We start from the raw sequence: 27,083 nt of genomic DNA on the forward strand, positions 1-27,083 counted from the left end.
CACGGTCCCAGTGCCTGGTGACCGATTAGGATCCCACTTCACCCAGAGCCCCTAAGGGATGGGGAAGGAAAACAGCATGTGGGCTCCAGCCTCTGTACCCGCAATGGGTACCTCAACCTTAACAGCACCGCCGACCAGAGTGGGGTGAGAAGGGAGCATGCTGGGGGCCCTGTTATGGGCCCTCTTTTCTTCCATCCGATATAGTCAGCAGCTGCTGCTGACTAAATTGTGGAGCTTGCGTGCATGTGTGCCTCCTTCAACACAAAGCATAAAAACAGAGGAGCCCGTGATGCACGGGGGGGGTGTATAGGCAGAGGGGAGGGGTTACACTTTTTAAAGTGTAATACTTTGTGTGGCCTCCGGAGGCAGAAGCTATACACCCAATTGTCTGGGTCTCCCAATGGAGCGACAAAGAAAAGACCTAAGTCAATCTGATGTGCACTGATGAGCTTCATACAATAGAGCAAAGAGGACCTTTGGTTTGTCGTTTGTCATAGACCATTTTATGATTAGATCTCCACCTATCTTGCAAGGATAAGTGTGTCTACACTGAGTAGAATAAACTTTCAGCTTTAAGATAAAGTATGAGGTCTAAGGGGTGCTTCACACACAGCGAGATCGCTAGTGAGATCGCTAGTGAGTCACGGTTTTTGTGACGCACCAGTGACCTCATTAGCGATCTCGCTGTGGGTGACACTGAGCAGTGATCTGGCCCCTGCTGTGAGAGCACTGCTCGTTACACACCGTGCTGGTTCATTTTTTGGATGTTGCTCTCCCACTGTGAAGCACACATCGCTGTGTTTGACAGCGAGAGAGCAATGATCTGAATGTGCAGGGAGCAGGGAGCCGGCTTCTTGCAGCCTGCGGTAAGCTGTAACCAAGGTAAATATTGGGTAACCAAGCTTAGCCCTTTGCTTGGTTACCAGATATTTACCTTGGTTATAAGTGTCCGCCGCTCTCAGGCTGCCAGTGCCGGCTCCCTGCACACGTAGCCGGAGTACACATCGGGTAAATAAGCAAAGCGGTTTGCTTATTAACCTGATGTGTACTCTGGCTAGAAGTGCAGGGAGCCAGCGCTAAGCGGTGTGCGATGGTAACCAAGGTAAATATCGGGTAACCAAGCGAAGTTCTTTGCTTGGTTACCCGATATTTACCTTAGTTACCAAGCACAGCATCGCTTCCACGCGTCGCTGCTGGCTGGGGGCTGGTCACTGGTGAGATCTGCCTGATTGACAGCTCACCAGCGACCATGTAGCGACGCACAAGCGATCCTGACCAGGTCAGATCGCTGGTGGGATCGCTGGAGCGTCGCTAAAGTGTGACTGTACCCTAATAAGCTGGTTAGAGAATCCCAAGCTGCCAATTCCGGCTTCTTACCTCTAGGTCGGTTTCCATGAAGTCAAACACGAGACTTATGTTTGATTTGTGGCCGAATGCATCCAAAAGCTAGAACAAAAGAGATTTACTAAGCAGTTTCCTATGGATTACTTACAACTTCTGCATAATGTAATAGATACAATACCCGATACTGTATATAGGATAACAAATGCTTACAGATATGTATGTTTTCCTGGTTTACATGGAGAATGTTGACAGCTGTATAATCAGATACAAATGAAGCAATGAGTCCTGGCACACACATGACGTGTATAAAGTGTAACGCATCTGTGCTGGGTATGTACACGGAGAGCACAAATGGTTCAGTACAAACAGTTTGGAACCTACAAAAACGTGCACAAAGAGCTATAAAAGGTTAGGTTGTTTAACTGGTCTACTACGGAAAATCAAACTACCGATTTAAAGCCATATAGAGAATGGATTTGTAATGTCGGAAAATATTGTGACATTACGTTTATTATGGTGATGGTATAACTATGTGAGGTCTACCCTCAGTTGCTCTGTACCACCTGTTTTCTGTGTAATAGAAATGATCTGATAAAAAAAAAAAAAAAAAAAAAAATGGACAATAGAAAAAAAAACCCCAAAAACAACCACAGTAAAATCTCAAAAATTGGTCTCCTACTTTTTAATCATATTTTCCAATACTTTTTCTATTCTCAATGAAGTTTTACCTTTTATTAATTCAAAATATAAAAATAGCAACAAAAAGGAATAAATATCCTTCAAAAATTAAACATTACTTACAACAAAGAAGGGCTGCAGGTGTCCATTGTCCAGGCCAAAAAAGAGAATTTTGTTTACTTACCGTAAATTCTTTTTCTTATAGTTCCGTCATGGGAGACCCAAACCATGGGTGTATGCTACTGCCCCCGGAGGACACACAAAGTTACTACACTCAAAAACGTGTAGCTCCTCCCTCCTAGCATATACACCCCCTGCTAGCCAGATCTAGCCAGTTTAGTGCAAAAGCTGAAGGAGGACATCCACCCACAAGAAGAGACAGAGTAAAATCCGGAGGAACCGGAACCTCAGTCTACAACAATAACAGCCGGTGAAGACACACGGAACAAGAAACCTGCCAATAGGCAATAGGGAGGGTGCTGGGTCTCCCATGACGGAACTATAAGAAAAAGAATTTATGGTAAGTAAACAAAATTCTCTTTTTCTTTATCGTTCCTTATGGGAGACCCAAACCATGGGACGTTCAAAAGCAGTCCATGGGTGGGAATAAACAGACAATTGAGAAGCAGGCAAACCTAACTTCACAAATGGGCGACAGACGCTGGAAAAATGCGTCTGCCGAGCCCACGTCTGCCAGAGCATGAGCATGCCTTGGGTAGTGCTTCGAAAAAGTATGCAGACTAATTCGAGCTGCAGACTGACAGACCTACTGAGCCGTAACCTGGTGCCTGAAGCCCAAGAAAAAAAGGCGCCGACAGGTCTGACCAAATGTGCTCTGATCCCCAGTGGGGAAGGCACTTGAGTACACTTGTAAGTCTCAGAAATGGCTGACCTAAGCCAACGATCAGGGTCGGCTTAGATGCCGAGAGACCGCTACGCTGACGAACAGTCAGCACCAGAGAGGTGCACCGTCTAATAACGGCGGTGCGAGACACGTAGATCCGGAGCGCCCGCACCAGATCTAGGATATGCAACGCTTCCTCAAGCGATGAACAGGAGCTGGACAAAAGGAAGGCAGGAAAATTGCCCCGGATAAGGTGGAAGCAGTAACCGCCTTAGGGAAAAAGTCCGGAGTCGGATGAAGACCACCTTGTCTTGATGCAAAAGACCAAAAAAGGGGGTGACTCCGAGGGAGCGCAGCCAGAACTCTCTGGCGGGAAATTATAGCCACTAGAAAAACTACTTTCTGTGAAAGACACAACAAAGAAACCTCCCGAAGACGGCGCAAAGGGGGGTTTCCGGGAACCGTGAGGACCGGATTAAGGTCCGAGGTCTCCATAGGCCGCCGGAAGGCGGAATGATGTGAGATGCGCCCTTAAAGGAGCGCACCGGAGCCAGCCGGACGATACGCCGCTGGCACATACTGACAGAGCCGAGACCTGTCCCTTAATGAGGGATAGTCCTAGCTGTAGACCGGACTGTGGAAGGGACAGGAGGGTCGGCAAGGCCAAAAAAGGTCAAAGGACACTTTGGAGCTCGAGTCAAAGTGGAGATGACTTCAGGAAGGATATCAGAAGTCGCTAAGACCCAGGACTCAAGAGCTACGCCGTCAATCTGAGAATCCAGAATTCTGACGACGAAAAAACTGACCTCTTGAGAAAAGGTCTGAACGGTCCGAAAGATGCGAAGGCAACCCAACGGACAGAAGGAGCAGGTCAGAGTACGAAGCCTGCTTAGGTCAGTCTGGAAGAATGACCCGACGGCCCCCTTTACCGATCTTGCACAGGACAAGAGGTAGAGGGTGAAATTCGTAAAGAGACAAAGCTGGGATCAAACATGAACCAGTGTGTCTACCGCAAAACCTGAGGATTGTGGACCACGGTAGGACAGCTGAAATAGCCTGCCTCGTAGTTTTCACATCTAGGATGTGGACTGCGGATACGGTGGACTAGGAGTCCCTTGTCCACTGAAGGATGTTGAGCCGCCATGATTGCCAGGCGGCTGAGTGTCCCGCCCTGGAAGCTGGTGTAGGAAAACGCTATCACGTTGTCCGACTGGACTCGAATGTGCCTAGCCGCCCACAGATGGTGAAGGCTTAGAGAGCAAGAAATACAGCCCTGAATTCCAGCACATTGATCCAGAGGGCTGATTCGGACAGAGTCCAAGCGCCCTGCGCTCCACGATGGAGATATACCGCTCCCAAGGCGGATAGGCTATCCTGGTGAGGATTACCCAGAACGGGCCAGAAAAGGAGCGCCCCTGAGACAGAGTGGCCGAAGCCACCACTGAAACGAGCCCCAGGTCTGTGGCGAAGCCACCACCCCGTGGGAGGAGTGAGTTCGCTTGTACAGCGGAAAACATCCGGTCTCAGAGGACGCAGGAAAAACTGGGCAAGGAACCGCTTCCATTGACGCCCTGAGAACCTCTGGTTCGAAGACAGAGTGGACTTGGACAGAAGACAAGCCACCCGATAGGTCAGAGTGGCGAGAGTGAGCGAAGCACTCTGCTAAGAGCCAGCACTGGATGAAACCCCGACAAGAAGGCCGTCCAGGGCTAAAAATAACTGCCAACCCCTAGGGGGGCAGGACCCTGATCACAGCTGCCCCAATGAGAATACTCGAGGGGCCTTGGCTAACCCCAAGGGAAGAACCACGATTGGACCACTCCGATTGTCAAAACGTAGTCAACGCTGGTGTGAAACTGCGATTGACTCCTGCCGATAGGCATCTCTGATGCCGATGGTTGCTAGGGAATCGCCTTGGGGTCTTGATTGATCCGGTGAAAAAAAACACACGGAACAAAACCAAGACTCAATGTGAAAACGCCACACCTGGCTATGCTTGAAAAGCTAAAGATCCAGGTCGGAAGGCACCGCCCTCTTCGGGGACTAGGAATAGATTTAAGCAAAAATCTCAGAACCGTTCCCAGACGGGAACCGGTACAATTACTCCATCGGCCTGCCAGAAATGCCACGGCCTGTGAGAAGGCGGCGGCCTTGGAGCAGGGAGGAGATGACAGAGAAAATCTGTTTGGCGGGTGGACAGAAGTCCATCCTGTAGCCAAGGGAGATATAATCTCGCCCCCACTGAACGGAGACGTGTTAGAACCCTACGTCGCCACGTGGAGAGAGCCTGCCACCGACCGAGGAGGTTGTTGGCGTGGCTAAATAGCTCGGAGGAAGCTGACTCAGTGACAGCATCTCCTGCGGCCTTCTGAAGACGCAGCTTCGAGCTATTTGGTTCTATGAACCTAGGCTGAGCTAGAGGACGACCAGATGGAGGAACGGAAACCACCGAAACCTCAACTGATTCCTGTCCTGGACAGGTTCCCTGATTTAGGTTTGTGGCAAGGAAGAATACTCCCCGCCAAGAGCTTCCTTAATTTCACTCAGTTGGTTCCGAGGAAACTGGTCCCACCAAGGGGGAGCCCAGCAGGGAACCTCCATAGAGGCATCTGCCTTCGAAATCCGAAGCCACAGGAGCTTGCGGATAGCGAGGAAGGTAGCCCAGATCACCGCCGTGCGGCGTCCAGCATGGCAGATCTGGTATAGGATGAAAGAACTGAGTCTGGAAGTTCAGGCAACCGTTTTGGCATAGAGTCCCTGTGAGAGAATGCATCTCCTCCAGAGAAGGTACAAAAAAAACCGCACTGCTGTAAGCTGAGGAGAACGAAGCTCCTGCCGTCCCCATACCGAACTTGGCCCAAAGGACAACCGGGCGGACCGCAGAACCGTAAGTGAGGAGCCATCAGCCACTGACATAACGGCCCGGGCTGAGCCACCGAAGGTGAATGAGCCCACTACTTGACCACCATTGGTGGACAGGGGAAATCCAGTCCTCAGAAGCACGCTTCATGGGAAGCGACTGTCAGAGCGGACCCTGGGCTTGGTCACAGGGGCCTGAAAACTGGAGAGGTTAAGGAACACACGTTGTGTTCACCTAGCGCGGATTGAGGTCCAGTACAAAATTATTGTACTGTGGGATCCATATAGAGGTGCCGTCAGCCACTGATACAACTATCCGGGCTGAAGTCCAGATACCGGAGTGGCTACCCTTGGCGAATGAGTACACTCCTAGACCACCTCAGATGGGAGGGGGAGACAGGCAGCAGAACTCCGCTGTGGGGTCTGCAGGATAGGCTGTGGGCTTGGACGCGGCGGGCTGAAAACTGGAGTGGTTAAAGAACACACTCCTCGTCATGTTAAAGGCATAGTGATGCATTTCTGCCAGCGGGGAACACTTCCCTGATCAGGCGGATGGAGGTCCAGTACAAGAATAATGGACGATCCAATCATTCGCATCTGCGTCACCAACGGACGGATCAATGTGCATCAAGTAGCGTCCGAGCCCGTGGTAGAGACATCCTCCTCGTCCAGCGAGTCAGCTCGTAATCGGAGCTGCGGGACGGGGAGGACAGGGTCCCAGAAGGAGAGTCCCTTGTGAGCTTTGCTGAGCGAAGCAGAAAACCGCCCTGAGAAGGGGGCTGCATGCTCAGCAGATGCCGGGACAGCCGACCCCTGGAATAGGATTCCCACGGGGGTCAGCCACCGAAACCGGGCTGGAGGGACCATGAATGAGCTCCCATGTTATGAGCTCGGTAAGGCCGTACGAGACTACCTGCAGTGGATAATAAAAAACAGCCTGCAGTCTCGCTCTGTGACATGCTGCAGAGGCGGGGGCTCTGTCTAGAATGGCTAGAATACCCAAGACAGAGGTTCAGCCTGGGGAGAATCCCGGCTGAGGCATCTTGCCACTATCCACCACATAAGAACCGTTACAGTGTGTCGGTTCAGGCAATATGAGCTTACATGCAGAACATGTAGTGTACAGCCTTGGAGCTTTGCTCCTAGTGTGAGACATGCTGCTGAGGAGGAGATTCTATGATAAAGAATTAACTCCTTCAGAATGCCCTGAGAGTGAATAAAAGTGCACAACCAGAGGTTGTGACTTATCAGGCCACTATATGAGTGCCCTCCGGATTCCAGGCCTGGACCCCCAGCCAGATATTCACTCCCTCTGCCAGCGCCGACCAGAGTACTGAGACGCTGAGAAAATGGCGCCAGAGTGAGGGGGGGGGGGGGGGGCGGGGGTTACCCCAGGAGCGGGAATCAGAGGGCGAAGGAGATGTACAGGGGAGGGAATCATCTCCTCAAAAAGGAGCGTCCTCCCCTGTGCAGAGCGGCCGGCGGGCGGCTCTGCAGTGTCCCCCTGCATGACTGACATGCAGGGGAACGAAAACGAAACTAGGCCGCGGCTGAAGCCGGGGCCTAGAGTTATACATGCGGCCGAGAATCAGGCATCATCGGCGCGGTTCCCAGTAAGAAACCGTGGAACCGGCCGGAAACACAGTAAAAGCAGCATTATCAAGCATCACTGTCCCCCACAATAAAAAGTGCCCCACATTGCAGAAGGACCCTCTGAATAACGTCTCTATACTTAGCTTTGAGACGCAGGGCCCAGTCCCTGGTGGGGTGGGGGTCCAGTGCTCCTTCCAGCAGGGTCCTGCACAAGGGCTGCGGATGGAGGCCGGTCTCCTGCAAGGCAGTGAGAACCGTGTTGGCTCCAACTTCAAGCCAGAGCCACTAAGGGATGGTGAAGGAGCGCGGCATGAAGGGCTCCTGCCCTGAAGTCAACCTTAACAGCACCGCCGCCAGGGGGGTGAGAAGGGACATGCCGGGAGTCCAGTGGACCCGCTTTTCTTCCAAATCTTTAGAAAAAATGAAAAATCAAAAGAGAATGCATGTGTGTGTGTGATCCTCCTGACACAAAGCAAGAAACTGGCTAGATCTGGCTAGCAGGGGGTGTATATGCTAGGAGGGAGGAGCTACACGTTTTTGAGTGTAGTAACTGTGTGTCCTCCGGGGGCAGTAGCATACACCCATGGTTTGGGTCTCCCATAAGGAACGATAAAGAAAACTAGTACTCCAGCAGGATACAACCAAGCCCCCCCTAAGTGGAAGCATCACAGGTGCAGGAGGAGCAAATCACACACTTCCAAACATGGAGGGGGCAATTGCTGAATGGTAAACCACACACAGATTGCTTGCATAGAGCGCTGTTCACAAATGCACAGTCACAAGCCCGCAGCCTATTAGGTGACGCCCATACTATTAGATCAGCTGGGATTGCCAAGCCGTACTCCATCGGTGCACCATACAGGGACAGGAACTCTAATTACAAGGCCTAACAGAAGGGGCCTGGCTGCATCCTGTACAAAAACATACGATGTTTTAGTTGGTTTTATGGCCAGAATACGGAAGCCTACAACCCTCAATATCCTACAAAAATTAAGCATTACTTACAACAAAGAAGGGCTGCAGTTGTACATGTTTAATTTTTGGAGCATATTTATTCCTCTTTGTTGCTATTTTTATATTTAGTGTAGGTACCTACAAGCATAAAAGGTCCCATGACAAGGGTTGTAGGCAGAGGCGCATCTAGGGGGGGCCTGGCGGAGCATCTGCCCCGGGCGCAGTGTCAGGGGGGGGGGGGCGTTGTCGGGCCGACTGATGCAGCACCGAGTCTTCCTAGTGGCTAGGGATGGCGTCAGCAACTTTCAGCAAGGGCGGTGATGTATGTTGCGGCCCCCGGGCTGAGTTCCAGGGCCCGCAGCGCTCATGCCTGCATCCACACTTCCCTGGCTGATGGCTCTTACATTCTCACCTGAATGCAGCCTTCTCTGAGGTCTGCAGAGCCCAAGTTCATCTGTGGGCGAAGCCAACACGCAGCGTGCACTGCATCCAATAGAAAAAGGTAGATGTTAGAATGTACGGGCTTCTTCAAAGTATGAGTTGTCATGAAGCTGGTCACGCCCACTAACCTGGAAGGAGCCCGTACATTCTAGGCTCAACGCACAGATGAAGACACTGTCAAACAGGAGCCGAAGCATCAACTTCACGCTGAGCTGTATGTCCTGTCCCCTCCCACCCAGGACTATATACCTCCAGAACTGTATTAACCCCACCCAGTGCTATATAACCCCAGAACTGTCTATTCACCCTACCCCAGTGCTATATACCCCTCAGAACAGTCTGTCCCCCCACCCCAATGCTGTATACCCCCCAGAGCTGTATACCTCCACTCCAGTATACCACCCAGAGCTGTATATCCCCAAACCAGTGCTATATACCCCCAGAGCTGTACGTCCCGCACCCCAGTGCTGTATACCACCTCAGATCTGAATGTCCCCCATTGCTGTATGTCCCCAGCCTCTCCTGTGATATATATCTACAGCAGTGTCACTGTGCTCTGTGTGTGGCCATGTCTGTTAGTGATGGCCACCAAACAGTGCGGCACAGCCACATGCCGAGGAGGAGCTGGATGGAGACAAGTGGGGGAGGTGAGTGAGGCTGCTGCTGGCTTCCCCATATTAATAATAATATCTGTAATGTGTCTGTGTGTGCATGTATCGCAAGATCAGGTCACAGTCGCATGACACTCGGCTCACGCTGGCAGTAGAGCCCGAGTCGAGGATCATTAGCTTATCACATCCGTTGCACTCGCATTGGATGCCATACGCTAATGTGACTCCAGCCTGTATTTGTGATACTGACTAATTCTCATCGTTAGGCCTCAGTCCCACTTGCGCATTGCTTCCCATGCGAGAGCATCAGATGTGATATGCTAATGACACTCGACTCAGGCTCTGCTGCGAGCGTGAGCCGAGTGTCATGCGACTGTGATCCAATCTTGCGATCAGATCACAGCTTTGGACAAGAGAAAACGGAGGGAGTAATTCTACCCCTTCTCCATGGACTGTCTCTGCGTACATTGTACTGCACTGTGATGACATACAATTGCAGTGCGATGTTTCACACGCTTCCGAAGATCTGTATAGGTGTGTGAGCCGAGACTCTCAGACACTCGCAGCATGCTGCAATTCTTTTTTCATGCCAATATATCATGAAAAATCAATCGCAGATGGACACTGCCCCATCATTTTACACTGGTGAGAGTGCAATTCGAGGCTTTTGTTCCCCCATCTGAAAGCAGCATAATGTAGAGACAGACCATGATTCCAGCGACGTGTCACTTACTGAGCTGTTTGCTGTCATTTTGATAAATCAATGTTTTCTCTGCTGCAGATCTAGCAGTTATACAGACCTCATGAATATGCTGGACTACCTGGCAGCAAGCCAAGTAGTCCTCTAATGATAAAATCACTGTTTAAATCAGCAGTAGATTATCAAAACTACACTAAGCAGCACAGTAAGTGACATCGCTAGAATCAAAATCTCTGCCCCCTACGTTATGCTGCTCTCAGATTAGGTGTTAATCTTTTTGATTATGTATTTCTGTACGGATGAGGGTTTTGAAGCAGTGTTTCTAATCTTATGGGGTTATATGGATGTACTTCTGTGCTGCTGGTGATTCGGTTGATGAATTTCTGTACTGCTGGTGGTTGTGATGCTGTGTTTCTGTACTGTTGGGTGTTACAATTATGTATTTCTGTACCTCTGGTGGTTCTGGTGCTGTTACTAGTTCTGATCTTATACACAAGTAACAATACATAAATTGTGAGATTGGACAACACCTTTACTAAAGGCTGCTTTACACGGTACGACCGACTGTGCAATTTCACAATCGATCGTACCCGCCCCCGTCCTTTTTGCGTCACGGGCAAATCGCTGCCCGTGTCGCACAAAGTCAGTAACCCGCGTCACACATACTTACCTCTCGTGCGACCTCGCTGTGGGCGGCGAACGTCCACTTCCTGGAGTGGGAGGGACGTTCGGCGTCACACGGCCGCCGGCCAATGGAAGCGGAGATGAGCGGGACGTAAACATCCCGCCCACCTCCTTCCTTCACATAGCCGGCCGCGTGACGCAGGTGAGCTGCTGTTCATCGTTCCCGGGGTGTCACACGGAGCGGCGTGTGCTACCCTGGAAACGATGAACAACTAAATTAAACGATATTATGGAACCTAGCGAGCAGTACACGACTCACGATTTGTGAGCGATACTGCGTCGCTAGGAGGTGTCACACAGGCCGGCATCGCCAGCGATGCTGGATGTGCGTCACAAAAACCGTGACCCCGACGATCTATCGCACGATAGATTGTCTGGTGTAAAGCAGCCTTAAGAATTGGGCTACAATGCTTAACTGTATAAGTAACGTCTTGTCCAGGTTTGAGATGAAAGTTTCCAGTCTCTCTAGGTGACTACAGGCTTCTGAATTCTCACAGCGCTTGCACACTTTTAGGATTCTCCGGTGCCAGTGACAAGAGTGGACGGTCATATGAGCACAAGCATGACATTTTTATATTTCTGGCCACATTCTCACTAGAGGTGTCGGCCTTAATTCATTTTTATTGAGCGAGGCCATACATGTCTAGTCGGCACGTGACCACAAATTGAATTCTTGCCCCAGGTGCCGGAAAGCCTAGATACACCTCTGGTTTTAGGAGTCACCTAACAGGCTGCGGGCTTGTGACTGTGCATGTGTGAACAGTGCTCTATGCGAGCCATGAGTGTGCAGTTTTACCATCCAGCAATCGCCCCCTCCATGTTTGGAAGTGTGTGTGTGATTTGCTCCTCCTGTACCTGTGATGCCTCCACCTAGTGGGGGTTTACTGTATCCTGGTAGAGTATTAGTTTTTGGCTTGGGCAATGTACACACTGCAGCCCTTCTTTGTTGTAAGTAATATTTAATTTTTGGAGGATATTTATTCCTCTTTGTTGCCATTATATTTTGAATAAAAAGGTAAAACGTCATTGAGAATAGAAAAAATATTGGAAAAATCGTGGGTGGCCAATTTTTATCAGATTTTACTATGTTTTTTTTTTATTGTCAATTAAATTTTTTTTTACCTTTTTATTCTTTGTACACTTTTATCAGATCATTTCTATTAAACAGAAAAGAGGTGGTAATGCTTTTATTAATTCAGGGTTTTTTTGTGCACACCTATATGAATCATATATATAAATCCACAAAAGGTAGACGACATCTAGGTAATGGAACACTGGCTCCATTTTCGTAGGAGCTAAACTGGTGACACTGACATTTTGGCCGGTCACCCATCTGTATGAACACAAGGCAAGCGTAAACTAATAAAACAACAACTGCCTAAAGGCGCCAGCAGCTCCAGCACCAATGCATTGGTGGTCGCACCCTGGCAGTCTTGCTTTACACTAACCACCATAACTCCTAGGATATGAGCAAAGACCGGCAGGTGACCATAGTGCATCAATGCTGGAAAAGGAGAGGATTAAAGGGAACCAAACATCAGCATTTTCCTACATAAGGTGCATCCAGTGCAGTACTGGCACTATCAGGCACATTGTGTACATACCATCAGGGGGCAGCTCGGGTGTTTAGGCAGCGAAATTTAACTTTATAAAGTTTGAAAATTCGTGCACTTTTTGATTGACGTGTGCACCTCTCTGCTAATGTCCGGGCGTGTTATGCACTTGTATCCCCGCCCCCCACCCCGCCGCCTGTTCCTCCCTCTCTGGTGGTTTGCAAATTTCTCTCTTCAGAAACATGGCGCCGGAGTTGGCGCCTGCACATAACGCTTATCTCCGGCGCCATGTTTCTGAAGCCCACAGTACTTAGTATTTTGCAGGAGAGGGCGGCGCATGCACCCTTGCTTCTTCAGATCCCGTTGTGACCGCGGGAGCGCGCGTGGTCACAACAGGACTGCAGAACAGCTGATGGGAGGACGCGATCACCTCCTCCTCCTCATTCATTATTCTCCTCCTCCAAACATACCTGCGGGACAGTGAGAAGAATCCTACTGTCGGCTTTTTCCTGTCGCGTCCCGGTGTCCTAGGCGGCTGCTGTGCTGGCACGGTGTCGTAGCGTCCTCCCATCAGCTGTTCTGCAGTCCTGTTGTGACCACGCGCGCTCCCACGGTCACAGCGGGATCTGAAGAAGCGAGGGCGCATGCGCCGCCCTCTCCTACAAAATACCAAGTACTGCGGGCTTCAGAAACATGGCGCCGGAGATAAGCGCTATGCGCAGGTGCCAACTCCGGTGCCATGTTTCTGAAGAGAGAAATTTGCAAACAACCAGAGAGAGGGAGGAACAGGGGGCGGCGGGGATACATGTGCATAACCCGCCCGGACATTAGGAGAGAGGTGCACACGTCAATCAAAAAGTGTACGAATTTTCAAACTTTATAAAGTTGGATTTCACTAACTAAACACCCGAGATGCCCCCTGATGGTATGTACACAATGTGCATGATAGTGCCAGTACTGCACTGGATGCACCTTATACACGAAAATCCTGATGTTTGGTTCCCTTTAATGTGAGAAAACCGCCCCCCACCACCAGCTGCTCCATTTCCAACAAACTCCTGGTGGTCTCTGCTTCCTCTGCAGTGATGGCGTTTCTGGAGCAGGAATATATACGAGAAGGGGACCGAGAGGCATCATTGGGGTTAAGTAATGCACCTGTTAGTATTTTAACCCATTTGAGCCTTTACATTTAAGTAGACAACACTTTGTTTTATTATTTAATTCTGACAACCCCATTAACAGTTTCTCTCTTAAAAGTATAACTGTCATTTTAGTTTGTTTCATAAATCCATAGTGCATGAGAAAATAAGGAACTCTGTAATATCAGTATAGTATCAGAAATCTGCTTCTTTCTCTGCCGGAATTGATCAGTCATTATCAAATTTCTCAGGTAAAATCTGTATTCAGTGAAGACTTTCCCATTACCGAGATAGGAGATGGCAGTTGGTGCTGATGAGATTCTATGATAACAAGAGGAGGGGCGGAGCTCTGCCGCTAGCTCCTCCCTCCATAGAATCTCATCAGCACCAACTGCCATCTCCTATCTCAGTAATGGGAAGTCTTCACTGAACACTGATTTTACCTCACAATTGAGAATTTGGATCAATTCTGGCAGAGAGAAAAATATATAACACAGTTCCTGATTTTCATGAGTATTATTGATGAAATAAAAAGTAAAACAGTTACACTTTAACCTTCGGTTAGTGGTGCAAAAATGCTTGTTCCATTATTGGTGTGGGGAGGGGGGGGGGGGTGTTGCTCAGACATGTAGAGGAGGGAGGAGTGCTCGACCTAGGAAGCTACTGAAACAGGGTTTCCTACCATCCACGCTTGTGAAAATATGAGAAAAACTCGCTTAGGTCCCACATTGCTAAATTAAAGGCCAACTGTGGACGAGATGGCCATTTGTATAGCGGGAATATACGCACTGCCGGAAAACACTGCACTATACTTACACCTATAATGTTCGGGTGACTTAACTCCTGTAGAAGTTTGATCTCTCTTAATGCAGTCCTGTTTATACCTGTAACAAAAAAATAAAAAATAAATAAAATAAAAAAGTATATATAATATATATATGCATTAGTAAAGTAACGATGGTTTTGTACAAATCCTATAGAGAAACAACCACAAACAAAATGGAATACAAAAAAAAAAAAGCCATCTTTAGTGTAGTATTAGTTACATGATTAAAACCAATTAAAAATACTGAGAATCGTCAAGTATACTGTCCATACGTAGTAATAAACTACTCTAAGAAGGAAGTGCGGCTTATTACCATGGCTGAACTGTATAAACTTGAAAAATCTTTAGATTTTTTTTAAAATGGGCAAAAAAAATATTAAAAAAACAAAAAAAAAAAAAAAACCACAGACACACACACACCTCTTTAAAAGGGAATCTGTCACAGTTCTTTTTTTTCCTCTTCCTCCCCCCCCCCCCCGTGATTCCAGTGATACCACCTACTGGGTGATAGAGTTTTGAGAGAGAGCGAGAAAAAAAAAAAAAAATCCCCGATTTATATGCTGCCGATTTACCAAGTCGCTGAATGTGGAGCTGCTTATAACCCGCCCTCACCACTGATTATCAGCTTTCAGCCTATGCACAGTGCACACACCCAAGGCTGCCAATTACCGGTGGGGCTCTGGTTGGACACCATAGCAGCAAACCAGGCAGTTTTCTGATAGAAACAAGGATTTGATTAAAACAAACAAAAAAAAAAAAAAACACAAACAAATACACACTAAAACCAGCCAAGTAAGTGACATAACGGCATATTGATGTGGCACAGAGACTGATTCCAGCGCTCAGATTAGGCAGATAAACTTGTAGACAGATTTCTTCTAAGTAGTTGAGAAATAACTTTTTACTGAATTGATCAGGTTGATCTCACCCTTATGACAATTAAGGCTTCCAAAACTGAAAAAGCCATAAACCCAACATCTGATACTGATGTGTTTTCATACAAGCTATGCATGGAATAACTGTACTGTGTCCTACGGAAACCATTGTACAAGATGGATGTCTGCAAACAGTAACCAGACAGAAACCATCAATAACCCAAAACTAAACACCTCCTGTAACCAGGTCAGAGAAGGTAAACAGCCGGCGGTCAGGGAGCAGTCAGTGTGCGGTGTCCCTGCTGCTCGGAGAGGGAGGTCAGTGACCAGGACATTCCCAGACCGCTCCTCAGGAGCCACAGAAAAGATTATAAGAAAGCGGCCACCGCAGGAGGGAGCGAGAAGAGAGGAGAGCACATCATCTGCACGTGACGAGGACGGGGAAAGGAGCAGATCATGCAAATCAACACCAGATTTTATATAGGAATTTTCTAAAAGAAAATAAAATGCAAATTCTATATTAACCCCTTCACAACCGGACGATTTTTCGCCATTCTTCCAAGAGACGTAAATTTTTTTTATTTTTCGGTCAATATGGTCATGTGAGGGCTCTTTGTTTGCGGAACGCGCTGTACTTTTAAACAAAACCATAAGTTTTACCATATAGTATACTGGAAAATATTATAAAATATTTTATTCATGGTGTTCACTATATGGTAAAACTAATGTGCCAGTATGATGCCTGAAGGAAGTGCGAGTTCCTAAACACCAAAAACATGAATAGGTTTACTTTTATCTAAGGGGTTAAAAAAAAAGTTTGTCCGAAAAAAGTGGTGTGTGTTTTACGCCATATTTCTCCCCCCCCCCCCCCCCAAAAAAAATAAAAAATTGTAATTATGAAATATTACAGATCAGCACAAAACAGCTGTGCACATACCCAGTGCGCTAACATCCAATATCCTCCACACGTTCTGCTTAGACATGCGAGTGGACTTTTTTTTTTTCTAAATCATCTAGTTTTAGGCCAGTTTTTAGTGACCTTCCTGGAGTCAGCTCATCCCATGGCCACAGCTGGTCATAGGAAGCCACCTAGTGGTCAAGACCTGGCACTACAACACGCCAGAAAACGCTCTGCTGTTTAACTCCTTGTTAATAGGACCGCCGAGAATACAGTAAATGGAGCAGAGGTGCACATTATCTGCCAGCGCACCAGATTTCTTGAGCATTTTCTGGCATCTTTCAGAATTTTAAAGTAAAATTAACAATGAAGAACCTGCTAGCAGATTTTCAACAAAAATGCTGGTAAAATACTGAGACGCACAGGAGTCACTATGCTTGCTTGGTGCCTGGAAAACTGTAGCATTGAAAAGATGTGCAAAGGCAGAATACATGAACAGCAAGTCTGTGTTATGTAAAAATGCATATGTTCTTTCTTTTGATAGGTTCTTTGATGACCTGTAATTGTAGGTGCACATAACCCGAAAACTGCCATGTGAGAAGAAGAAAAAAAAAAAAAAAACCACCCCACAGTATTAACCAGCTGACATAGGGTTAGTCTGCAGGTTAAACAGTGTTCTGAACCTGCCCAGCACTTTAAGCCCCGCTACCAGGAAGCTGCACAGACAATGAGGTTTTTAACCCAGATAGTGGCATTTCAATATAGGTTCCCGGTATAGAGATTACCTTGCCGTGGTTATCGGGCTCACATGCATTGGCCAATACATAAGCTTAATATCTCTTCTTTTCAAATATTCCTATAGCGGTAATACAGTACCAGAGTTCCCTTATTCATTGTTGGCATTTTAGTGTGCAGCTGTATGTTTTGTAGTTATATAAAAACAAAAGAAAAAAAGGCCACATCTGTAATGACCCAAGCTATAAAACGGTACCAAATGGGGAAAAAAAAAAATAAAAAAATATATATTATGATATTTGATCAAAGACGCCTATAAAAACAAAAATATGGTATCACTAAAAATGTCACCTTTCTCTTGCAAAGAATGCGGCCCCCCAAATTCCTTCTTGTAGCCCATGTATATACCCAGTAGAGTTCGAGGCCCCTGCTTTAGATCATAAGCTTTAGGCAAAAGTTTTTCCTTTGTGCTAATGGTAGGATTAATAATTAAGCAAACTCTTTATGTTGTTCAGATCAGGCTATTGTTTGCATGTTTAGGAGACTATATTCTGGATATAATATTGTGACCTATGCAGTGATACTGAACCATAGTGTCACATAGTGCTGTAAGCCGGGTACAAGTGCAGGGGGTAAGGTGCTACATAGGGACCTTCAAACATGAAGTGGCTAAATGAGGCCTAGACTTGTAGATTATTATTATTATTATTATTGTTTATTTATAGAGCACCATTAATTCCATGGCGCTGTACATGAGGGGGTTACATACAGAATACATATACAAGTTACAATAGACAGACTATCACAGAGGGAAGAGGGCCCTGCCCTTGCGGGCTTACATCCTAAAGGATTTTGGGGAGGAGACAGTAGGTGGGGTGTTGGTGGGGCGGCAGCTCCGCACGGTGGTGGGGCGGCAGCTCCGCACGGTGGTGGGGCGGCAGCTCCGCACGGTGGTGGGGCGGCAGCTCCGCACGGTGGTGGGGCGGCAGCTCCGCACGGTGGTGGGGCGGCAGCTCCGCACGGTGGTGGGGCGGCAGCTCCGCACGGTGGTGGGGCGGCAGCTCCGCACGGTGGTGGGGCGGCAGCTCCGCACGGTGGTGGGGCGGCAGCTCCGCACGGTGGTGGGGCAGTGAGGTCATTGTAGATTATAGGCATTTCTGAACAGATGAGTTTTCAGGGTCCGTTTGAAGTTTGCAAGTGTAGTAGATAGTCTGACGTGTTGAGGCAGCGAGTTCCAGGAGACTGGGGATGCTCGGGAGAAGTCTTGGAGTCGGTTGCATGAGGAGCGAATGAGAGAGGAGGAGAGAAGGAGATCTTGGGAGGACCGGAGATTACGTTTTGGAGTGTAGCGAGAGATTAGTTCAGAGATATATGGAGGAGACAGATCTGCTACTTAACTGAAATATACAAACTCTATGCAATATGTTGCCACGATATAAAACATTTAACTCACCATCATTGGCTTCTGCTCTGTGACCCAGCTTAATCTTTAAAAAAAGTAAAACAGAACAGAGTTAATATAATATAAAACCACCACTTTATGGGGAAATCTAGAGAATATATTTGGCTGCTTTCACACCTCCGGTTTCTGCAATGCGGCACAATCCGGCACTTTGCAGGAAAATCGCAACCGTTTTTTTTTTGCTGCCGGTTGCGTTTTTCCTGCATAGACTTTAATTAGTGCCGCATGGCCTTGCGTTCCATTCGGTTTTTGCCGCATGCGGCAGATTTAGCCGATGCGTCGGCTGGATGGAACGTTGCCTGGCACGTTTTTTTGTGCGGCAAAAAAAACAGCATAGCGCCGCACCCGGCCGATGCGGCGCATTTTTCAATGCATGCCTATGGCGGCCGGATGCGGCAAAAACCGCATCCGGCCGCCACATGCGTTTTTTGCCACTGCGCATGCTCAGTAGCATGCCGCAAGCGTCAAAAACCGGACGGGCCGCATGGGAAAAACTTATGCAAAGGATGCAGTGTTTTCACCGCATCCGTTGCATAGCTTGCACAGCCGGATTGAGCCGCACAGCTCAAGCCGGATGTGTGAAAGCAGCCTTACTAGTTGGGTCTGTGCATGAGAAGTGGAGCTGCGAGTGTCAGTGACTCCCGGGGAAGAAATAATGAAAATCTGTTAAAAGGATCCTGGAAACTTTCGGTGTATTCTGTCCTGGTTATTGCATGTGGATGTGTAAGAGGAATGTAGGAATTCCAGTGTACTGTGCAGTCTGTGCAATCGTCTTGCCTTTTCTATTTGTACATTAATTCTTATGCTGGGTTAAGAAGTGTCAACCTCGAATGTTCAAACAACGGTTGATAAATGCGAGCAAAAATCAAAGTTTATACAGGCCGACCGCAGTACCATGGGCACAGGACGATGGTTTTAACAATTGTTCTGTGCATGAAAAATATTGTTCTCAACAGCACATCCTGTTTACAAGGCAATGTGCTGCCGAGAACAATTATGAAGCCAGCTTGAAAAATAAATAAAATTGTTGCACCTGACAATCAAGTGTTTTGCTTGTTTGTTGGGTGATTGACAGCCTGTTTAGACTGCCTGATACCCAGGAATGAGCGTTCCCAGAGACACTTCTTCCCCAATTATCAGCAAGCCCAAAAGCAGCATTACATTGGGAAGATATCAAAAAGTAGGCGGCAGATTGACAGGAATATGACTGCAAGATAAAAATACATAATTTTGTCTGTTAGCATGGAAAATGTATGAGGATCACAGTCATAGCAGCTGAATAATAATAGAAATAAAACAATAATATTATTGTTTTATTTCTATAGCGCCAACATATTCCGCAGCGCTTTACAATTCAGAGGGGACATGTACAGACAATATGAGACAATACAAAATAACAAAATTAAGATACCCTCTTCCATTTGTCAAGCGCCGTGGAATAAATGGCGCTATAATAATAAATAATAATACCAAGAGGAGTGAGGGCCCTGCTCGTAAGCTTACATTCCATGAGGATATAGGGGAGTGACAAAAGGTGAATGGGGGGGGGGGGGGGGAGCTTGTCATATATGGACCAGCCATCGATTTAATAGGGTATTCAAAACCAGCTGCATGAACCTGTCATCGGCCAGAATTTATACAGGTACAGGGGACAAGAATTGGAAGTAAATTTTATGAAGGGCAGAAAGGGACTAGATTAGATCAGGGCAGTGAGGTGATAGGCTAGTCTAAAGAAGTGCGTTTTTAGGGCCCGCTTAAAGGTGTGGATGTTGGGAATTAATCGGATTGCTCTTGGTAGTGTGTTCCAGAGCATAGGCGCAGGACATTTGTATTTTAAGGGTTTTTACAGGAATAGAGTTCATCAGCCAGTGCAAAGCTAAAATAATAAAAGGAGCTAAAACTGTGACATCACGACTGCAGCACACAGCACCGCTGCAGCCAATCACTGAGCTTAACGACCTGTGCCATCTACATCAGCAGAGCGAGTGAGATCAATGATTGGCTGAAGCAGTGATAAGCGCTGTATCCATGACATCATCAATGCAGCCAGTAAACGGAAAGGAAGCACCGGAAAGGTTGTTTTTTTTAAAATAATTTTTACCTGGGGCCGTCAGAAAGGCTGAAGATCTCCATTCTTATTTTAAATACAATGTATCAATAAAAATTATGTATAAATGAGAACAAATCATACAGAGTATAGCATACCTTTTTAATAGCCACTATTTTATCTGTGTTCTTATCCCTCGCTTTATAGACTGTAGCAAACTAGAAATAGACAAAGAAAGAGATAGGTGAATGAATACACTGCATCTTGTGAAAACACGTTACATACAGACGTGACGCCTCAGCAGCTCCAAAGGAACGTTACATCAGACACGAGCAAGTACAGAGCAGCACAATACAGTGATGCTGAGAAAATCCCCGGTATTTCAGGTCATCCATAGCCTCATAACAGAGAAAACACCCACATATGTACTGGATGGAACATACACTTTCACTGTGGCTGGCTCACATTGTGCAGATACCAGATCACTAAATGTCAATATGTTGATTAGGTTTACTCTTCAAATTAAAAAGGGACCTGCACTTCACAGCAAAGATTCACTGTTAAGGCCACGTCTCACTAAGCAACATCGCTAGCAACATCGCTGCTGAGGCACGACTTTTGTGACGTAGCAGCGATGTTGCTGTGTGTGACATCCAGCAACAACCTGGCCCCTGCTGTGAGGTCGCTGGTTGTTGCTGAATGTCCTGGACCATTTTTTAGTCGTTGCTCTCCCGCTGTGAAGCACAGATCGCTGTGTGTGACAGCGACAGAGCAACAACTGAATGTGCAGTGAGCAGGAGCCGGCTTCTGCGGACGCTGGTAACCAATGTAAATATCGGGTAACCAATAAGCCCTTACCTTGGTTACCCGATATTTACCTTCGTTACCAGCGTCCGACGCTCTCACGCGGCGGGTGCTGGCTCCCTGCTCCCTGCACACATAGCCAGACTACACATCGAATAATTAACCCGAAGTGTACTCTGGCTAGGCGTGCAGGGAGCCAGCGCTAAGCGGTGTGCGCTGGAAACCTAGGTAAATATCGGGTTGGTTACCCGATATTTACCTTAGTTACCAAGTGCAGCATCGCTTCCACTCGTCACTGCTGTCTGGGGGCTGGTCACTGGTGAGATCTGCCTGTGTGACAGCTCACCAGCAACCTGTGTAGCGACGCTCCAGCGATCCCTGCCAGGTCAGGTTGCTGGTGGGATCGCTGGAGTGTCGCTTAGTGTGACGGTACCTTAACAGACAATGAGCAGGTGTTGATGATTTAAAGGGAACCTGTCAGGTGCAATATGCACCCAGAGCCACAAGCAGTTCTGGGTGCATATTGCTATTCCCTGCCTACATACTGTATACACTAGCATAGATAAAGGGATCATTAGAAAAAGTATTTCTAAAGATCTTTTACCGTATGCTAATGAGACCAGCAACTAGTCCTCTGGGCGTTAGTTTCTCGGCCAGTTGCCCCCATTAGCATGTTACTATGCCCCTGTGGGCATGCTAACATGCTAATGAATCCGCAGCGTCACAGGATGATCTCACTCACCTCTACGCTGCCTGACGGGGAATTTCGGCTCAGTGCGCATGACCTCGGAGTTTGGGTCATGTGCACTATTTAAGTTTGAAGCCAGGACACATACACCCGGCTTCATAGTGCGCATGACCCAAACTCCGGGATCATGGGCACTGAGCCGAAATCCCCCGTCGGGCGGCGATGGTGGCAGAGAGGTGAGTGCGATCATCCTGTGACGCTGCGTATTCATTAGCATCATAGCATGCCCACAGGGGCGTACTAACATGCTAATGACAGGGGAACTAACACCCAAGGGACTAGTCCCCGCACTCATTAGCATACGATATATAAGATCTTTAAAATACTTTTTCTAAAGATCTCTTTATCTATGCTAGTGTATATAGGGACAGTTAGTCAGGGATTAGCAATATGTACCCAGAACTGCTCGTGGTTCTGGGTGCATATTGCACCTGACAGGTTCCCTCTAAGAAGCGCCATTCCCCTGCATCATAACTTGAGTTATGCCAAAAGGAAGAGCATCGTGGAATAGTCAGTCCTGGGGACCAGTTTGGCTTGCAGACCATTCTCAGAAGAAGGCAGTGTTCACTGGAGGCTCATACAGGAAGGATATAGTCTTCAGTGGGCACATGGTGCTAGCAGTAGCCCTATGAAGTAACGCAGAGAGCTTCACTACTCCAGCCAGAAAGAAACATCTATCAGGACACATGCCGGCCTCAGTTGGTGAATGGCTGTGTGTGCTGGGAGCAGTCCTGGTGAATATGGCAGACACTGCAGAAGCAGTAAGGCTATGTGCCCACGTGTGTGTATTGCATGCAGTTATGCTGCATATTGCACTGCAGCGTAACCACATGCGTCCTGTGTCCCCAGCATAATCTATGAAGATTCTGCATAATCCATGCCCATGTTGCGTTTTAGAACGCAGCGATTTGCATGCTGCCAAAACACTGCATTCTAAAAAGCATCATGTCACTTCTTTCGTGCGCTTTGCACTCTGTCCATTCTGTCTATAGGGAAAGGCAGCATCCAGAGCGCACGAATTCTGCAGTCACCAAAGTTTCAGAAAGGAGTTTTTCAGCCGCGCTCTGAAGCGCACATGCAGTGTTTTTTTAATGTAAATTATAGTCTGAATTATCACATTCAGTATCCCTGTGAATATCTGATCTCCCCTCAGTGGTCGTAGAAACAGAACGAAACCAATGGAACTTTAAAGTTTATTTACAAAATTGTGATTTTTTTTTTTATTTTTTACTTTAGCTATAATAATAATATGTTTAGTGTGAGTGTAGTCGCTGTGGTCCCAAGAATCATCCTGAGGGGTGATCACAGTGAGGGCTATGTCCACAACACAATGGCGGAGTTTTATGTCTTTTTCATCTCATTTCCTGGCCAGTGTATGGTGAAGGCGTCAGGAGCACATCTCCCACAGATCAGCCTCATACTGAGGATGTCACAAGAGGGAAAAACCAAAGCACAAACTATAACACTGGCTGCACAAAGGGTAACCATAGCAACCAGTCCCCAGAGAGGTAACCATTACCTGACACTGAGGGACAATACCAGCCACTCTGTCAGCAAAGGGAGAACTACAGATACCAGCACAGCAGGGCCCACATATAACACTCACCTGCCCCTCCCCTAAGAACTCCAGCTTCTCGTACTGCTTGGCCCGGGAGCGGACCTCTATGCCTCCAGCCCCGGGACCCTCCATTATCCCTGCTCTCCTTCACCTGCCAGACAACACCGGCATTTAACTCTAGCCCCGCCCACCACTCTACTTCCGGCCGCAGCTGCAGCACCGCCCAGACGTTCTATACAGCGAAACACTAGAGGTCACACGAGCGGCGCCATGTTTGCGGCTATAACTGTGTGACATTCTACATAGAGAACACAGGGCACGCGGTCCCACAACGGAGGACTCTTTGTCAGCACAAGCTTTGCTCTAGCGGTGACGTCATTGGTTCTAATAGCTGCTGCTAGTTCTCACATCCGGTTGGTGAGCCGCGTGCTTGACCACATGGTGCTGCTGGTGTCTCTATGGTTACAAACGTCTGCGTTCTGTAACAAGTGGCCATTACGTGTGTGTCCGTCTCCAGCGCATGCGCGGCGTTATAAGTTTATTCCTTCACCGTTCACGATGATCACGTCTTCGGTTGTGCACATACACCGGGGATATTGCGTCCACAGAAACCTATCCACACAGTGGAAAACAAATCTTCAGTGGGAACTGCAACCGATCTGCAACATAAACTGAATTCACCAAGGTCGATTTCATTCTGCTCTGAAGTTTAAAAGCTACAGAAACGTCATTTTATGCTGCTGACCGGTCGTAAATATTCTTCTTTGAGTTTTAATGGGTTCTCTGGGCGTGTGACATTGAGGGACTATCACCTTGTGAAGAACTGATGAGCAAGCACTACCATGTGCGGGCACTACCATGAGCGGGCACGGGCACCATGAGCGGGCACTACCATGAGCGGGCACTACCATGAGCGGGCACGGGCACCATGAGCGGGCACTACCATGTGCGGGCACTACCATGAGCGGGCACGGGCACCATGAGCGGGCACTACCATGTGCGGGCACTACCATGAGCGGGCACGGGCACCATGAGCGGGCACTACCATGAGCGGGCACTACCATGAGCGGGCACGGGCACCATGAGCGGGCACTACCATGAGCGGGCACGGGCACCATGAGCGGGCACTACCATGTGCGGGCACTACCATGAGCGGGCACGGGCACCATGAGCGGGCACTACCATGAGCGGGCACTACCATGTGCGGGCACTACCATGAGTGAACACTGCGATGTGCGACCACTACCATGAACGAATAGTGCCATGAGCGAGCACTACCAAGAACGAATGATGCGTGAACGTCACCACGTGCGAGCACTATGAGCAAGGACTACCATGAGGGAGCACTACCATGTATGAATACTACCATGCGCGAGCAATACCATGAGCGTACACTACCATGTGCGGGCACTACCATGAGCAAATGCTACCATGCGCAAGCGCTTCCGTGATTGAGCACTACCGTGCACGAGCACTACCATAAGCAAACACTTCCAAGAGCAAGCACTACCATGAGCAAACGCTACCATGAGTGAGTGTGGTGCCCCTGAGGCTTTGGTCGCCACAGGGTACTGCACCTCAATTAAGGTGTACTATCCAATCCATCTTAGGCCTGCGACACACATCCGTGCCGCCGGCACGTGTTTGTCATTTTTTGCACGTACCGGCGGCACGGAGACATGTTAAGCAATGCTACCCTATTGTAGCAGGCACACACACGTAAAACCACACGGAACGTGTGTCCGTGTGCGTTTGTACGTGTGTGCGTTTTTCAAAGCGCTGACATGTCAGTGTTTTCTCCCGCAGCACCGGTGTCACACGGCCCGCACCCATACCACACGGGTGTAGTGTGGATGCGGTCCCGTGTGACACGCGCTGGAGAAAACACACGTGTCAGTGGAAAATAACCCAAACTCACTTTCTCCAGCCCTCCTGTCTCTGCCGCTGCTGCCTCTTGCTGCCGACCGCCGCTCATTATTCTCATTGAACATTCACTTCACTGCCTGGCAGCAGCAGCAGTGGGGAAACGGGAGGGCTGGTGACCGAGGATCAGCTCCACGGACAGCAGCGCGGAAAGCAGGAAGGACCAGGTGAGTATGTTAATTACCGGTTCTACGTGTGCTATCGCGGATAGCACACGTAGAACACACGTGTCCCGCACGTACCAGAGACACGTACTTACCTGCACGCAACCCGCAGGGGAAATACGTGTCTCTTGGCACGTGCGTGATTTTCACGTGAATGTGGCAGAGGCCTTAGGTAAGGGGGTGTTAATCACCAGTGTTCCATATTCAGACACTACATACAGTTCAGGAGCCTTCCCACAGTGTGGGATGGCTCAGGGTAGGCAGGGGGTTGGCCATCACGATACATTGGACTTCCTGTCACTGAAGCCAGCCACCGGGGAGGAGGATGGGGGTGTCCACTTGGGATAGATATAGGTCCACTTCGGGTAGATATAGGCACAACACACTCTCATCAGTTCGTCAGGACGATAGTTCTGACGACACTGCTGAATTCTTGGAATTTTGAATAGGCCCTGGGCCTGGAGCAGGAGCTCGGCCGGGGTAATTAAAAGCGAAGAGGAACATCCTAGACCAGGGATATTCTCCTTCTCTCTCTCTCTTCAAACTCCGGTGATGACCCCTTTTCTTGCCTGGGAATGACCGGAGCCCACAATGGCAGAAACCAGGTCTTGGGTGCAGCTTTGTACTAGTGAGTAAAAGAACCTGGAACCGCAGTTGCCAACTCAGACTCTGATTAGCGACGCCTCCATGGGACCACCATCCCACTGATGTCCACCCGGGTCCCGCTCCGCCTGTGGGGAGCGACACCATCCCAGCTGCCATAACACCTGCCCCGGTGAGGAACCCTACAGCGGCGGCTACTCTTTGGCCGCACACCACAGGTGTTATCACAACAAACTTTCCCCAATCACCCCGCTTTCCCCACCATTTACTGCACGCCTCCGGGCAACGGAACCGGGCAAGGCCACCCGTGACAACGCCTGACTCAATGCAAAAAGGCCCGGCAACGAGTAGGTTAACCACCTGCCCCATAGGGCGCTGCATGAGCACTACCAAGAGTGAGCAATACCATGATCAAACGCTACCATGAGTGAACACTACCAACCTTTATTTTCAGGTCTTTTTGAGCAGCATCTGTTCCAAAAGATGTATGGAAAAAAATAAATGTTTATATTGGTACTAGTTTAGGGTAGACATGATCACTTCTTATTGCATTTTAATACGTAGCTGTGGTGACCAAAACTGCACTTCTAAGGTTTTAATTTTTTTTTTTTTTTAAACGCTTTTTTTTCACTTTTTTCTGTATTTGTTAGTCCCCTTAGGAGACTTGAACCTGTGATCTTCTGAGAAAATAGGGGGGAAGCCAGCACTGCTTATGAGTGGGATGCAATTATGACGAGATAAAAAGTGTATCATTCACAAATTCATTCCTACTGTATCAATTCAATGAGATTTTTAGCAAATAATTGATCAATGATTTGAGCCCCCCTGCCCCGTCACGGCAAATCTCTATAAGGGGGGTCCCTACACTACAGTATATAATATACATGTGTACCATGTGGTCTCGTGTGATGTGCAGGACCATATAGGAACACCACCTACCTGAGAAGTGTCAGAACCGCTCCCATGCTGCAAGGGCTGACAACTGCGAGTACAGAGGCAGTTCAGGTGCCTGCCACTAGCACAATGTCTGAACTAGCCCC

General features: G+C 48.2%; 1 protein-coding gene across 1 annotated transcript in view; it reads right to left on the reverse strand.

Moving 5' to 3' along the window:
• CDK7 (cyclin dependent kinase 7) overlaps positions 1–23,565 on the reverse strand; it is a 53,676-nt gene extending 30,111 nt beyond the window's left edge. Inside the window, exons 1-5 of the mRNA XM_075342436.1 lie at positions 23,402–23,565; positions 20,402–20,461; positions 18,188–18,221; positions 14,217–14,284; positions 1,378–1,446 (exon numbers count right to left, since the gene is read on the reverse strand). Coding sequence (XP_075198551.1) covers positions 1,378–1,446; positions 14,217–14,284; positions 18,188–18,221; positions 20,402–20,461; positions 23,402–23,485 — 315 coding nt within the window. The 5' untranslated portion in view covers positions 23,486–23,565. The remainder of the gene's footprint in view (positions 1–1,377; positions 1,447–14,216; positions 14,285–18,187; positions 18,222–20,401; positions 20,462–23,401) is intronic.
• Positions 23,566–27,083: the final 3,518 nt, after the last annotated feature.

This window comes from Anomaloglossus baeobatrachus, chromosome 1, assembly GCF_048569485.1.
Source record: "Anomaloglossus baeobatrachus isolate aAnoBae1 chromosome 1, aAnoBae1.hap1, whole genome shotgun sequence".
Classification (NCBI taxonomy): domain Eukaryota; kingdom Metazoa; phylum Chordata; class Amphibia; order Anura; family Aromobatidae; genus Anomaloglossus; species Anomaloglossus baeobatrachus.